This window comes from Notamacropus eugenii, chromosome 4 (genome assembly GCF_028372415.1).
Source record: "Notamacropus eugenii isolate mMacEug1 chromosome 4, mMacEug1.pri_v2, whole genome shotgun sequence".
NCBI lineage: Eukaryota > Metazoa > Chordata > Mammalia > Diprotodontia > Macropodidae > Notamacropus > Notamacropus eugenii.
The window spans coordinates 473,052,286-473,069,079 of record NC_092875.1 but is presented as its reverse complement, the minus strand read 5'-3'; the positions used below and the strand labels follow the sequence as shown (position 1 = coordinate 473,069,079).

Below are 16,794 nucleotides of genomic sequence, written 5' to 3'. Positions count from 1 at the left end.
ACCCATTTGGACTTTATTCTTGTGTATGGTGTCAGGCATGGGTCTGTGCCTAGTTTCCGCCACACTGTTATCCAGTTTTCCTAGCAATTTTTATCCAACAGTGAGTTCTTATCCCAGAAGCTGGGGTCCTTGGGTTTATCAAACAGGAGGTTACTATATTCCTCACCTGTTGTGTCTTGAGTGCCAAGTCTATTCCACTTGTCTACCCCTCTGTTTCTTAGCCAATACCAAGTGGTTTTGATAACTGCTGCTTTATAGTACAATTTGAGGTCTGGTAGTGCTAGGCCACCTTCCCAAGCATTTCTTTTCATTAGTCCCTTTGATATTCTGGACCTTTTGTTCTTCCAAATGAATTTTGATATTATTTTATCCAGCTCTAGAAAATAATTATCTGATAGTTTAATTGGTATGGCACTAAATAAGTAAATTAATTTAGGTAGAATTGTCATTTTTATTATATTAGCTTGGCCTACCCATGAACAACTGATGTTTTTCCACTTACTTAAATCTGACTTTATTTGTGCAAAAAGTGTCTTGTAATTGTGTTCATATAATCCCTGGGTTTGTTTTGGCAGGTAAACTCCTAAGTATTTTATAGTTTCTACCCTAGCTTTAAATGGGATTTCTCTTTCTATCTCTTGCTGTTGGACTTAGTTGCTAACATATAAGAATGCAGAAGATTTGTGTAGGTTTATTTTGTAACCTGCAATTTTGCCAAAGTTGTTTATTATTTCAAGTAGTTTTTTACTTGATTCTCTAAGTATATCATAATATCATCTGCAAAGAGGGATAACTTAGTTTCTTCTTTGGCTATTTTTATTCCTTCAATTTATTTATCTTGTCTAATTGCTACAGCTAACATTTCTAGTACCATATTGAATAGTAGTGGTGATAATGGACATCCTTGTTTCACCCCTGCTCTTATTGGAAATGCATATAGCTTATCCCCATTGCATATAATACTTGCTGAAGGTTTTAGGTAGATATTGCTTATTATTTTATGGAAAGTTTCCTTTATTCCTACGTTCTCCAGTGTTTTTAATAGGAATGGGTGTTGTATTTTGTCAAAAGCTTTTCCTGCATCTATTGACATAATCATGTGGCTTTTGTTAGTTTTACTGTTGATATGATCAATAATGCTAATAGTTTTCCTAATATTGAATCAGCCCTGCATTCCTGGTATGAATCCTACCTGATCATAATGTATTATTCTCGTGATAAGATGCTGTATTCGTTTTGCTAAAATCTTATTTAAAATTTTTGCATCTATATTCATTAGAGAAATTGGTCTATAATTTTCTTTCTCTGTTTTGTCTCTCCCTGGTTTGGGTATCAAAACCATATTTGTATCATAGAAAGAATTTGGGAGGGCTCCTTCTTCCACAATTTTCAAAAATAGCCTATGTAGTATTGGAATTAACTGTTCTTTAAAAGTTTGATAGAATTCACTTGTGAATCCATCTGACCCTGGAGACTTTTTCCTAGGGAGTTCATTGATGGCTTGTTCAATTTCTTTTCCTGAGATGGGGTTGTTTAAGTATTCAACTTCCTCTTCTGTTAATCTGGGCAATTTGTATTTTTTAAAATATTCATCCATCTCATTTAGATTATCAAATTTGTGGACAGAAAGTTGGGCAAAGTAATTTCTAATTATTGTTTTAATTTCCTCCTCATTGGAGGTGAGTTCATCCCTTTCATTCTTAACATTAGTAATTTGATTTTCTTCTTTCTTTTTTAAAATCAAATTGACCAAAGGTTTATCAATTTTATTAGTTTTTTCATAAAACCAACTATTGGTTTTATTTACTAATTCAGTAGTTTTCTTAATTTCAATTTTATTAATCTCTCCTTTGGTTTTCAGTATTTCTAATTTGGTATCTACTTGCAGATTTTCAATTTGTCCTTTTTCTAGCTTTTTCAGCTGCATGCCCAAGTCATTGATCTCTTCTTTCTCTATTTTATTTATGTAGGCATTCAATGATATAAAACATCCCCTAAGAACTGCTTTTGCAGTATCCCATAAGATTTGGTAGGTTGTCTCATTATTGTCATTCTCTTGAATGAAGTTGTTGATTGTTTCTATGATTTCTTCTTTAACCCACTCCTACTTTAGGATTAGATTATTTCGTTTCCAATTGATTTTTGGTTTATCTTTCCATGGCCTTTTATTACATGTAATTTTTATTGCATTATGATCTGAGAAGGATGCATTGATTATCTCTGCTTTTCTTCATTGGATTGTGAGATTTTTATGTCCTAGTACATGGTCAATTTTTGTAAATGTTCCATGTACTTCTGAGAAAAAGGTATATTCCTTTCTATTCCCATTCAGTTTTCTCCAAAGATCTATCATATCTACCTTATCCAGAGTTTTATTTACCTCCTTAACCTCTTTCTTGTTTATTTTGAGGTTAGATTTATCGAGTTCAGAGAGGGGGAGGTTGAGGCCCCCCACTAGTATAGTTTTGCTGTCAATTTCTTCCTTCAACTCCCCCAACCTCTCCTCTAAGAATCTGAATGCTATCCCACTTGGAGCATACATGTTTAGTAATGATATTGCTTCATTGTCTATGGTGCCTTTTAGCAGGATATAGTTTCCATCCTTATCCCTTTTGATTATATCTATTTCTGCTTTTGCTTTGTCCGAGATTAGGATTGCTACTCCTGCCTTTCTTACATCAGCTGAAGCACAATATATTCTGCTCTATCCTTTGACCTTTATCCTATGTGTATCCCCCCATTTCAAATGTGTTTCTTGTAAGCAGCATATTGTTGGATTATGGCTTTTAATCCATTCTGCTGTCCGTCTCCGTTTTATGGGAGAATTCATTCCATTCACATTCACAGTTATGATTACAATCTGTGTATTTCCCTCCATCCTCTTTCCCACCATTTGTGCTTTTAGCTCTCCCGTCTCCCTTCCCCTCCTCAACAGTATTCACTTTTCACCCCCTCCTCCTGCAGCCTTCCCCTCCTTCTTTTAGCCCCCTTCCCTTTTACTCCCCTTTATTCTTATTGCTTCTTCCCTCCCTTTTAGCCTCCCTCCCCTTTCTTCCCCCTTCCCCTCCTACTGCCTATAGAGCTAGTTAGGATTATCTACTTAAGTCTATTGTTCCATCCTTTAAACAAATTGGATGAGAGTACCTCTCAAACAATGCTCATCTTCCTCCCCTCTTTCCCTCTACTATAATTTTGTACTTCTCAGGAGAGACAATTTAAAAATTATGGGACTACCTGAAAGCCATGATCAAAAAAATGGCCCAGATATCATCTTTCATGAAGTTATCAAGGAAAACTGCTCTGATATTCTAGAACTAGATGATAAAAAATATTGAAAGAATCCACCAATCACCTCCTGAAAGAGATCCAAAAAGAGAAACTCCTAGGAATATTGTAGCCAAATTCCAGAGTTCCCAGGTCAAGGAGAAAATACTGCAAGCAGCCAGAAAAAACAGTTCAAGGATTGTGGAAATACAATCAGGATAACACAAGATATAGCAGCCTCTACATTAAGGAATTAAAGGGCTTAGAATATGATATTCCAGAAGTCAAAGGAGCTAAGATTAAAACCAAGAATCACCTACCCAGCAAAACTAAGCATAATATTTCAGGGGAAAAAATGGTCATTCAATGAAATAGAAGATTTTCAAGCATTCTTGAGGAAAAGATGAAAGCTGAATAGAAAATTTGCTTTCAAACACAAGAATCAAGAGGAGCATGAAAAGGTAAACAGCAAAGGGAAATTATAAGGGACTTACTAAAGTTGAACTGTTTACATTCCTACATGGAAATATAATATTTGTAACTTTTGAGACTTTTCTCAGTATTTGGGTAGTTGGAGGGATAATATACAAACAGACAGAAAGCACAGGGTGAATTGAATAGGAAGGGATGATATCTAAAAAAATAAAATTAAGGGATGAGAGAGGAATATATTGGGAGGAGAAAGGGAGAAATGGAATAGGGCAAATTATCTCTCATAAAAGAAGTAAGAAAAAGCTTTTTCAGAGAAGGGAAAAAGGGGGAAGGTGAGAGGGAAAAAGTGAAGCTTACTCTCATCACGTTTGGTGTAAGGAAGGAATAACATGCACACTCAATTTGGTATGAAAATCTATCTTACCCTACAGGAAAGCAGGGGAAAATGGGATAAGTGGAGTATGGGAAGAATGATAGAAGGGAGGGCAGATGGGAGGAAGGAGTAGTTGGAAGTAAACACTTTTGGAGAGGGACAAGGTCAAAAGAGAGAATAAAATAGATGGAGGGCAAGATAGGATGGAGGGAATTTTAGTTAGTCTTTCACAATATGACTTTTATGGAAGTCTTTTGCATAATTACACATGTATAACCTATATTGAATTGCTTGCCTTCTCAGTGGGGATGGGTGGGGAGGGAGGAAGGGAGAGAAGTTGGAACTCAAAGTTTTAAAAATGAATGTCAAAAATTGTTTTTGCATGCAGCTGGGAAGTAAGAAATATGGGTAATGAGGTATGGAGATCTATCTTGCTCTACAGGAAAATAGAGGAGATAAAGATAAGGGAAGGGAGGGGTGTGATAGAAGGGAAGGCAGTTTGGGGGAAAGGGTAATCAGAATGGATGGTGTCTTGGGGTGGAGGTAGGGGAGAGATGGAGAGAAAATTTGGAACACAAAATCTTGTGGAAATGAATGTTGAAAATTGAAAATAAATAAATAAAAATTTAAAACTATCTTTACCTATAATTGGTAAAAATAAATTACTGTTAGGTGAGGGAGGGAGGGAGGAAGGGAGGCAGACCAGTCATGTAGCAAGAACTAGGGATAAAAATATACAGCCCAAGAGCTACATAAATATTCAAAAAATGTTAGGAGGGCCAGAAGATGACCTTCAGTCCACTGAGTGGAGTATTTGTAGGAGAATGTGGAGAAGGATTATATATGTTGATAAGGCATAGATGCACTGTTGGAAAGAGTCAGTGATATCTTAGCATTTATCCAAGCAGGTACCTCTCAAAGTATTGAGGCAAGGGGAAAAAAATTTTCGTTTTCTTCAGAAACTTTAATATATAATAAAAATTTGACTATCAAAGGATTTAAGTGTTTTGTCACTTAATACCTTCCTGATACCTTGGGGTTTGAATTAATATAATAAGGATAGTAACTGGCATTTTATATATAACTTTAAGGTCTACAAAGCCCTTTACACACATTATCTCATTTGATCATCACAACAACCCTGTGAAGTAGGTACTATCATTTGACCATTTTAGAAATGAGGAAATTGATATCCAGAGAGATTAACTGATGTATCCAGGAGCAGCCAGCTATTAAGTGTCTTAACTAAGATATAAACCTAGGTCCTTCTGAAACCCACTCCAGTGCTCTGCAGTCATGTAAAAATGTGTCCCCTGTTGCTACCTTAGATGTTTAAGGTAATTAGGATCCTGCAAGTTCTTCTGGTGGCCAATTCTGAAGGAAAGAACATATTATAAAGATGTAAAGGATTTCTGTTGGCACAAAACAGTGCCATCTTGTGGACCATGAGCCACAGACCCTGGAAGTTGCTTCCTGTAATGGGCCTCCTCTGCCAAGTTTTGATATTTCAATATAATTCAGTAATTAAAAGGACATTCCATCACATACAATCATCTCATCTAGAACGGAATTTGATTTTCCATTGTAAAACAATGCTTTGATTCATTCCAAAGGAAGCTTCTCTGGAATAAGTCAGAGTCCTACATTGCCTCACTTAAATGTGGAAGAAATGCCTCAAAGAAGGAGCAGAAGGAAAGTCAGCTGCCTTGAGGTTTCCTCTTGGCTCACACCCAGAGCTTTGTTTTAAACTTCTGAAGGTCTGCCAACCCCATTAGAACCCCCAAGTGCACAGAAGAATTCAGAGTTAAAATCCTCCCTGATCACATAACAGCAAATCAGAAGACTTTTTCATTTCTGGAACAGAAAAGTATATAAAAGCATTAATACATTATACAGTAGTGCCTTGGGCTTCTCAAAAACAGTATGAAATGTGCTATAACCATAGACAGGAAGTTAGAAAATAATACTAGCCTTGGAAAATTTCAACACCTTCTTTTAGAGAAAATGATTTGTGGCATGACTATTCAGCAGAGAGAAAAACTGGTAAAGCAATTATGTGGAAAATACTAGAGGTCATGGGCAATGAGTGAGAAAGGAGTCTGTGATAATGCTGTGGTAGTCAGACAAAGAGCCAGAAGAGGTTGTGTGGTACAGTAGGCTGGGGATCAGTCTTAGTCTCAGGGTTCAAGCTATCCCTTTGACACACGCTGGTTCTATAATCCTGGGTCAGTCCCTTGTCCTCTCAAGGCCCCCAGAAAATGCTTTAAGATGATAAATGACTAGTCTACCTCAAGCTGAGAGAATTTCCTCTAGGTGGCAAAGTGGATAGAGCGCTGGCCCTGGAATCAGGAGGGCCTGTACAAATCCAGCCAGAGACACTTGCTGGCTATCTGACCCTGAGCAAGTCACTAAACCTCTGTCAGCTTTAGTTTCTTTACCTGTAAAATTGGGGGTGATAATAACACCATTTCCCAGGGTTGTTGTGAAGATCAGATGAGAATATATGTAAAGTGCTTTTCAAATCTTAAAGTACTATATTAGTGTGTGTAATATATATGTATGTGTGTATGTATACGTGTGTGTACATATATACTATTAAACTTCCTCTCACAGGAAGTCTCAAACATTAAAATTGTCCCTTTTAAATAAATATTATAGTCTTTAGCAAAAATATATTATCGACATATAGTATATATCAGGTACACTAATATATTTATATGTACTAATTACACACACAGATACACACACACGCTATTATTGTTGAGGGTAAGTAGGTAGTACAGTGGAGGGGATGCTGGGACTGGGTTCAAGAAGGATTCATCTTCCCGAGTTCAAATCCAGCCTCAGACACTTACCAGCTGTGTGACCTTGTACAAGTCACTTAACTTCTGTTTGCCTTAATCTATTGGAGAAGGAAATGGCAAACCACTCTAGCATTTTTTGCCTAGAAAATCCCATGGGCAGTATTGCCATGCTTTAGTCCATGGGGTCACAAAGGGTCAGATACAACTGAACAACAACAACTTCACCCTTTAGAAAAGTTCTTGGCAGCTAAGTAGAGAATGGTCTAAGTGAGAGGAGATGAGGACCTGATGCCTACGTGAGTAGAGGGAAAAGTACCTGTACCTACGGGAGAAGCGTTGTAAGTGTAGAAACAACCAAATCTGACAACAGGGGCAGGGGGGAGTGAAAGAGAGGTTAAAACCAAGGTTGCAGACCTGGGTGAATCGGAGGATGGTGGTGCTCTCCTCAGTAATAGGAAGGTTGGGGGAAGGGAGGATAACAACCTCTGTTTTACACGTTGAGTTTAAGATGTCTAAGCAACATTCAGTTACAGAAGTCAAACAGGCAGGTGGTACTGGACTGGATCTAGAGATGTGAGAAAAATGATGTCTCATAGAAATGATCACTGAGCCCAGCGGAGCTGATAAGATCACTAACAAGATCTTACAGGGTAAAAGAGAATGCCTTTCACAATCTGAAATTCTAAATTTCACTCATGTTACTGTTTTTGTATTAATATTATCATTGACTAAATCAAAGAATGAAAATTTTCTTGCTTTCTGATTAAAGAAACACTATAGAAAGGTTGACACTATGCTATTTTAATATTTAAAAGTCTTCTAGTGAACTCAGTACTGGGCAACCAATTGTTGGTGATATTAAAATAACAAGTTTTTCATATTTCTCTCAGCTCCACTCCTGTTCCTTCTTTGTGACTCAGAGTTCTTTGTGAGGGAGAAAGAATTTCTTAAACTCCCCAGCTGCTCTATGCTATGCCTTCTTCTTTTTTTTTTCTCATCTAATAGTATTTTTTTTTCCAATTACATGTAAAAATAGTTTTCAACATTCACTTTCATAAGATTTTTGAGTTCCAAATTATTTTCTCCCTCCTTTCCTCCTTCCCCAAGATGGCAAGCAATCTGATATAAACTATACATGTACTAAACTATATACATGTATTTCCATATTAGTCATGTTGTGAAAAAAGAGTCAAGACAAAAAATGAAAAAAAACCACAAGAAAGAAAAAAACAAAAAACAAATAAAGAGTGAAAATAGTCTGCTTCCATCTGTATTCAGACTTCATATTTCTTTCTCTGGATGTGGATAGCATCTTCCATCATGAGTCTTTTGGAGTTGTCTTAGATCCTTGTATTGCTGAGAAGAGCCAAGTCCATCAAAGTTGATCATTGAACAATGTTATTGTTACTCTGTACAATGTTCTCCTGGTTCTGTTCACTTCACTCAGCCTCAGTTCATATAAATCTTTCCAGATTTTTCTAAAGTCCACCTGTTCATCATTTCTTATAGCACAATAGTATTCCATTACATTAATAGACCACAACTTGTTCAACCATTCCCCAATTGATGGGTATCTCCTCAATTTCCAGTCTTTGCCACCACAAAGAGAGCTCACACCATGCCTTATTTACGCAGTTAGGTGGCACAGTAGAGAGAGCCCTGACCTTGGAGTCAGGAAGACCTGAGTACAAATCCAACCTCAGATAATTACTAGCTGTATCACTACTTTCTGCCTCAGTTTCCTCAACTGTAAAATGGACATAATAATAGTACCTACTTCCCTTGGGTTGTTGTGAGGATCAGCTGGGATAATATTTGTAAAGAACTTAGCACAATGATTGGTACATAGTAGGAGCTTAATAAATGCTTATTCCCTTCCTTTCTATGCTTTTAGGTGAAAAGGAACATGGTACAATGGAAAAAGCACTCCCTCTAGAGTCAGAGGCTCTGGGTTCAAATCATACCTCAGGTGTTTAGCATCTGTGTAACCTTTGGGAAAGTCAACCAACTTCTTTCAATCTCAATTTCCTTTTCAGTAAAATGAGAAATTTAAACTAAATGATGTCTGAGGGACCTTCCGGCTCTAGATTTATGATCCTTCACTTAGCCTTGGTTAATCCTTTCCCACCTTTGGAATCCCCACCAGGAGTCCCTCTCCTAACTTCCCTCAATCAATGCTGGTGCCAATCTTGTCTTCTCACCTGTTTCTTTGATGAGATTACTTTCTATCCCCCTCAAAGATTAGAACCAAATTTGCATTTAATTTTAATTAATCTTCATTATGGTATTCTCCTTTGGGTAATGTATATGCTTTTAATAAAGCTAAATAGATAAGTAATTATAGGTCACTTAAAATACAACTGACAACCTTTATACTATATATATATATATCTATATATCTATATATAGTAGACTGTTGGTTTAATGTTTTTTTCTTCATTAACTTCTCAAACTGATTAATTAAAACTATAAGCCAAGATTATTTTTTATCTTTAACCTCGGTGGGCTGGGGATTTATAAATTTTTCGAAGTTGTTAACTGTCATCTGCACAGTTAATTCAGCGGTGACCCATTAAAACTGTGCCCATCTGTTGTTGGATCCCAAGGAAAGCTCCAGCTATAATTGTTACATTAACCTTCAGACCTCCTCCTCCCGCCCCATCCTCTTATAAATGATAACTAAATGGAGAAGGAAAGCGCTAATCTTGGGACAAAAGCCCAGTGGAATGAGAAGTAAGATAAAGTTTCCATGTTAAAACTCAAAGAGAGCCAGCCTCTACTAACAACAGTTACCATTTACGTACTGTTTTAGTGTTTATAATTGTCGCTGTTCAGTTATTTCAGTTGCGTCTAACTCTTCATGATCCCATTTGGGATTTTCTTGGCAAAGACACTGGAGTGGTTTGCCATTTCTTACTCCAGTTCATTTTACAGATAAGGAAATTGAGGCCAACAGTGAAGTGAATTGCCCAGGGTCACATGGTCAGTAAGTGTCTGAAGCTGGATTTGAACTCGTCTTCCTGACTCCAGGCTCAGTGCTCTATCCACTGTGTCACCTAACTGCCAAAAGGTTGGCAAAGCAGTTTACAAATATTACCTCAGTGTATCCTCACAACAACCTGGGAAATATTGTCTTCATTTTATAGATGAGGAAACTAAGGCAGACAGAGGCTGCATTACTTGTCTGGACTCAACCAGCCAGGAAATATTTGTGGCAGAATTTGAACTCAGACCTTCCTGATTCCAGGCCCAGTGCTCTACCCACAGCACCACCTAGCTATTAAGCCAGGAAGATCTGGGTTCAAATTCTGCCTTTCACACACACACACACACACACACACACACACACACACACACACACTGTCAGACTCTAGGCGAATCACTTAACTAGTCAGTGCTCTAGGTACCTTACTAAGAATCTAAATTTCAGAACAAGTGCTCACCTGTGCTGGTAGAGGGCGTTTCCTCACCTGAAATTCCATATGCTCATACACTTGCATATATTTTGTATACGTTTATTTGTGCAGATGTTAAATAAGTGATTACTCATTGCTTGATTTATTTTTATGGCTAGAGGAAAAAAGTTACCTCCAAATATACAGATGCCATCTTTCATTTATTTATATTCATGATACCTGAAGGTACGGTAATAATATCTAACATTCATACAGTGCTTACTAGATGCCAGACACCATGCTAAGCACATCACAAGTATCCTATCACTTCTTCCTCACAACAACTCTGTGAGGTAGGTGGCTTTTATTATGCCCGTTTTAAGATGGGGAAACTGAGGCAAACAGGGTTAAGTGACTTGCCCACAGCTAGTAAGTGTCTGAGGCCAGATTTTAATTCACAGTGCGCGTTCTATCCACTACATCTAGCTGCCCTTATATGAATGTAATGGAATACTATTGTACTATAAGAAATGATGAAGTGGATAGTTTCAGAGAAACCTGGGAAGACATATACGAAGTGATGCAAAGTGAAGTGAACCAGGAGAACCAGGAGAATAATAAATAACAAGACTGGAAGAACAATCAGCTCTGGATGACTTAGGAACTCGGATCAGCACAATGACCAAAAAGAACGTCAAAGAGCTTTCCACCTCCACCTAGAGAACTGACTGGTGGTGGCCTCACAGTGTAGACTAAAGTATATTTTCTTCCCTCTCTCTCTTCTTTCTTCCTCCCTCCCTCCCTCCCTTCCTCCTTCCCTGCTCTCCTTCCTTCCTTCCTTTCTTCCTTACTCCTACCTCCCTTTTTCCTTTGCTTTTTTTCTTTCAACTAGGCAAATGTGAGAATTTAGATTTCATGTTTGCAATAGGTTGTTTTGTTTTGTTTTTTTTTGCCTTCTGAATGAGTGGGGGAGGAGGAGGGGGAATATTTGGAACTAAAAAAAATTGAATTAAAAAAATCCTATGTTAAGCTTATGGAGGCAGAAAGGAGAAGTTGATACTAATCTGAGGGCTCAGCAAACTGTTCATGGAAGTGACATTTGATTTGGGCTTCAAAAATAAGTAGGGCAATGTGAAAAAAGAACATTTCCCTTTGGGGGGTAAAAAAAAACTTCTGTGATTTTTTTTCTACTTAGAGGGTATGTTCTCCTGTGTGGGACTTCTTGTAAAATGGTCATTCAATGCTTTCAAGACTCTGATCCCTCCAACATTGATTTCTTGAGTACCTGGTGTGATATTTTATCAGTGATGTCTGATGCGGGCACATTTGTGTTTAAAAGACAGATTTTTCATGCCTGGGAGCAGCTGAAAATATTTGAAAGCCCTTCACAATTTTCCAAGTGAGGTTCAGCTCTCTTCTTTGCTTCTAGTTCATTGTGAGTCCAACTCATGCATCAGCATTGTCTGTGTCTGAGATACCCACTGCTGTACTCTCTCCCTCCTCTGGCACTTTGTATTTAGTCTATCTGTTTGTCTATATTATATCCTTCAATAAAGTGTAAACATCCTGAGAGGACGAACTTTGTGTGTGATACATAGGGGTACTTAAAATCTCAATAATTGAGCTGACTTAGATTCCACGCTTGGGAAACAGCATGCTCAAAGGATCAAAGGGAGACAACACAGGATATATTTAAGGACCAGAGAGCATTTGTTTGACTGGAGCACAATGGATTTACTGCAGAGTGATAGGAAATAAGGCTGGATAGGTAAGAGGGTACTAGATTGGGGAGAGTACTGAAGAGTAGTAAAGTTGAAAATTTATTCAGTAAATTAATTGGGAGCCACTAAAGATTTTTGAACAAGCAGTATGAATGATGTAGAATGTAGAGTCTTTGAGGACAGGGATTATTTGTTTTTGTGTCACCACACACTAGACCCATGGTACATACAGCTGGCATTTAATAAATGTTTGGTGAGCTGAACTGAATTGGAACAATGCAGAAAGAAAGGTTAGGAAGTCATTCTAATAAGAAGAGTTAATAAGGGCTTGGGGAAGCTAGGTGGCACTATATCGCATACAGCACCAGACCTGGAATCAGGAATACTCAGCTTCCTCAATTCAAATTTGGCCTCAGACACATACTATCTGAGTGACCCTGGGCAAGTCATTTAACCGTGTTTGCCTTAGTTTCCTTGTCTGTAAAATGAGCTGGAGAAGGAAATGGCAAAGCACTCCAGTATCTTTGCCAAGGAAATCCCAAATGGGTTCATAAAGAGTTGGACATGACTGAACAACAAGGACTTGTCATATGGTGGTGAAAGTGAGAATACAGTGGAAGAGAGAACTCCAAAGATGTTATGGAAGGAGATACCAAGATTTCAATCATGAGGACTGCTAGTTGTGTTTCCTCATCTGCAAAATAAGCTGGAGAAGGAAATGGCAAACCACTCCAGTATCTTTGCCAAGAAAACCCCAAATGGAGCCATGAAGAATCCAATATAAAAAATGCATCAGCAGGGAGTCATGTGATCTTGTTCTGAGTGTATCAGGAGCCGTAAAGCCCCCACTGATGGATGGGGAAGTCAAAAGAAGGACCAAGTTTCAGGGAAACATAAGCTCAGTTTTAGACAGGTAAAGCCTGAAGCAGAGGAGAGAGGTCGGAAGGGCATCCAACTGGGGAATATCCTGTAGCAGCGAAGGTGAGGTGAGGACACAGAGGTTTAAGGAGATGTCAAGGTCCATTTCTTCATGATGATTAGTTGATGCTTCATATGATCATTTCAGGGCTGTCTCTGGTAATAGCATAAAGCAGGCAAATTTTAGTGGATATTATATCCACCAACTTCTCCAATTTCTTATCTAACTCCACCCCCAAACTATTCCTCCTGCTTTCTCCATCTTGCCCACATCCAGTTCTAGTGGGCATTTTTCTCACATAGGTCCTAATTAATTCTTGATTAAATATAAATTGATAAGAATTGAAGGCATTATTCCTTAAAACAGGGTTTCTCAGTCTTTTTTTTTTTTTATTATAGGCTCATTTGGTAGTCTGGTAACATCTGCCCATGTAGGAATGTAAATGGTTTAACCTTATTGAATCCCTTTCAATTTCTCTTTGCTATTTACCTTCTCAGGCTTCTTTAGAGTCTTGTATTTAAAAATCCAGTTTTCTGTTCAGGTCTGGTCTTTTCATCAGGAATGTTTGAAAGTCCTCTATTTCACTGAACATCCATTATTCTCCTACAGGATTATACTCAGTTTTTCTGAGTACGTGATTCTCAGTTCTAATCCTAACTCCGTTGCCCTCCAGAACATAGTTCAGCCTTTCTGATCCATTAATGTAGGAGCTGCTAAATCCTGTGTTATCCTAACTGCAGCTCTATGATATTTGAATTTTCTTTCTAACTGCTTGCAGTGTTTTCTCCTTGATCTGGGAGCTCTGGAATTTGACTATAATATTCTTGGCAACTTTCATTTTGGGGATCTCTTTCAGGAGGTGATTGGTGAATTCTTTCAATTCCTATTTTACCTCCTGGTTCTGGAATATCAGGGTAGTTTTCCGTAATAATTTCTTGAAATATGGTGTCTAGACTCTTTTTTTTTATCATGGTTTTCAGGTAGTCCAATAATTTTTAAATTATCTCTCCTGGATGTGTTTTCCAGGTCAGTTATTGTTCCAATGAGATATTTCACATTTTCTTCTACTTTTTCATTTGTTTGATTTTGTTTGTTTCTTGATGTTTCATGGACTCATTAGCTTCCACTTACTTAATTCTAATATTTAATTAGAATAATGCTTTTAGAGACCCCAAATAAATTACGCAGAATAGCAAAAGAAACCAATTCTATTGATGTTACACACACACACACACACACACACACACACACACACATACACAATACAAAATTAAGAACCTCTGCAGATGGAGTATTGTATACAAAGTGCTATGCACGGCATGTATCTTCAGGCTTTTTTGATGCACTGACTCTTCAAGGCCATGTAAGTCAAGTCAATCACAGAACTGAGATTTTAATCCAATTCTTCTTTGGAAATAAAGTTTTTACTGATGTATTTTGATTTCCTTACATTATCATAATTTCCCCCGATATTGCTCCATTTCTCTCCTAGAGAGCATAGCATATAAAAATAATACTTTAAATATTTTAAAGGTAAAAAGAGGGAAAATCAGCAGAACTGATCAATACATCAAAAAAGTCTGAAGACACATACTATGTACAACACTTGCTGGGCTTGCCACTTCTGCAAACTGATGGGGTAGGAATATCTTCTCCAAGCTCTTATCCTGAGCCATGCTAAACACTTTCCTTTACACTCTTTTTAAGAGCTTTTCATACAGGAAAGCCATCTCTCACTTCTTATTTTCCACTCTGGGCTCTGACTCAATTTCGAATATTACAGTGACGATCTGTGTACTAACACAACAGAAGAAATCATGAGGGACCGTTGTTTAGAAGAGTTTTTCAAGGTAGTTTATTGAAAATCAATTTATTCTTGAATTCTTTTAAGAGAGTGAATTCTTAATGATCTGCTTAATACAGATGGGAAATAAGATGAAACTTAAGCAAAAATATCCAACTCTGTAAGCTGGAAATACAAAACACATTAGGCTTCAGGGTCACCACCATACCTCCCAAGCACGGGACAATGACATGTTTTCCTGTTTTCTGTAGTGCTGGCAGAATTGTCACTGCAAATTAGTATACCTGACTCTAATAGTTCTTGAGAGGGAAAAGTGGCTGATAATGTCATTTTAAGACCGAGAAATATTTGCCCAGCCTTTTGATTTAATCTGTATTTTTATTTAATGTTCAATTGGCGAGAAAATCATAAAGACAAATTTAAATGCTTGCATCGATAACCTTGTCACAGTGCCCGAACAATCATTTATCATCATTATCTGGCATTCTTGCAGCCAGCAGACTTCATAGGAAAGCAAGCACTGAAACAGATGAAAGAAAAGGGGCTGAAACGGAGATTGGTCTACCTCACCTTGGAGACAGATCATGTGGATCCAGAGGGAAATGAAAGCGTCTGGCATGATGGCAAGGTAAGTCCTGTATACAGCATGTGACAAAGAACTCAGAAACCAACTGTGTTTCAAGCAATTTTAATTTAAGGTTGTGCTGTCCTCCTTCATGGGAAACGGTGCACAATTGGGGAGCAGGCATATAATTTAGGGACTGACATGCAAAGACACAGAAAAGAACTGAACTCAGATGAAAATGGAAAATGATAATAATAATTCAGGAAACTCTGGAACACCACATGCCTTGATTAAAGGAAACAAAGGCGATGACTAAAATGTACAGGACAGAAAGGTCTGTTGGAAAGGCTGAATAGTTCCCAGTTGTCTACCCCTTCTATATCCGACAATATAAACTGTCAGAAAACATTGAGAGCTGGACAGAATTTTGAAGGTTGTCTAGACTGACCCTTCCTCTTACTGATGAGAAAACACAGATAGAGAAAAGTTTAATGATACACAGGTAGCAAAAGGTAGATCAGAGATTCAAAACTAGGCCCTCTGAATCCAAATCCCCAGAGTTTAGTACAGTACTTGGCAAGTAGGAATCTTGGCCCTCAATAAACGTTTATTGACTGGCTCACAAATCTTGTACTTTGTTTGATGGGAAAATTTGAAGCAGAAAGTGAAATTTCCCAGTGGAAAGAGGATGAAATCTCATGAATTTGGTATTTTACTTTATGCCTGATCCTTCAGAAGGAGACAATTGTCATCCCAAAGATAGGACCAGATTTGGGATTTCATGGGTAGAGGGAACACTTGGATGGGCACAATTCTTATCATAAGAATAGGGATTAGATTTGGGATAAGGAACAGTTGGATGAGGGCAATTTCATAAGGATAAGGATTAGACGTGGGATTTCACTGGTATAGGAAGCACCTGGATGAGAGAGCTTTCTCCTTCCCTTCCCTTCCCTACCAATACAGCTTTCTCTGTAATTTATTGGCAGAGAGGTGCCCAGAGTACTGAGAAGTAAGTGACTTACCCAGCATGTGTCAGGGTAGAATGTGAACCCAGGTCTACATAGTTCTAAGACTGTCTTTCTATCCACTATTCCATACTGCCTCTCATAATTCTTATCTTAGTGCATAAAAATACAAAATTTGGAATAAAACTTGTGAAAGTAATGTAACAGCTTGTTTCCATAGCAACTCAATCCTAGAGAGCTTTAAGGTTTACAAAATACTTGGAGATGTCTGTGGGGTAGGTAGCTTTGGGCAACAGAAAACTGATTCTTAGAGGGAGGAGTGAAGCTCAAATACATTATTTCAGTGGAAGTATTGAAATGACATTATTTTCACCTTGGATTATTTACATCTGGCACTCCCTTTTTGCAGATTACAGGGTGGGCAGTGGGCAGACAGTTATCTTTTTTCAAGAACATTTTTTTAAAGTTAATGTTGGAAAATCTCAGTGATCTCACTTTCTTGGAGTGTCTAGACTCAAAGTATGATTGACTAAAAGTGAATATTCGAAT

General features: G+C 37.7%; 1 protein-coding gene and 1 long non-coding RNA gene across 3 annotated transcripts in view; one reads left to right on the top strand and one right to left on the bottom strand.

The window, feature by feature from the left end:
• Positions 1 to 16,794, bottom strand: part of LOC140502099 (uncharacterized) — a 98,421-nt gene that overhangs the window by 47,051 nt on the left and 34,576 nt on the right. The window lies entirely within an intron of this gene.
• DMGDH (dimethylglycine dehydrogenase) overlaps positions 1 to 16,794 on the top strand; it is a 103,221-nt gene that overhangs the window by 71,196 nt on the left and 15,231 nt on the right. For both annotated transcript variants that reach the window (XM_072606418.1, XM_072606417.1), the window contains one exon: positions 15,206 to 15,340. In XM_072606418.1, the coding sequence (XP_072462519.1) occupies positions 15,206 to 15,340 (135 nt within the window). The remainder of the gene's footprint in view (positions 1 to 15,205; positions 15,341 to 16,794) is intronic.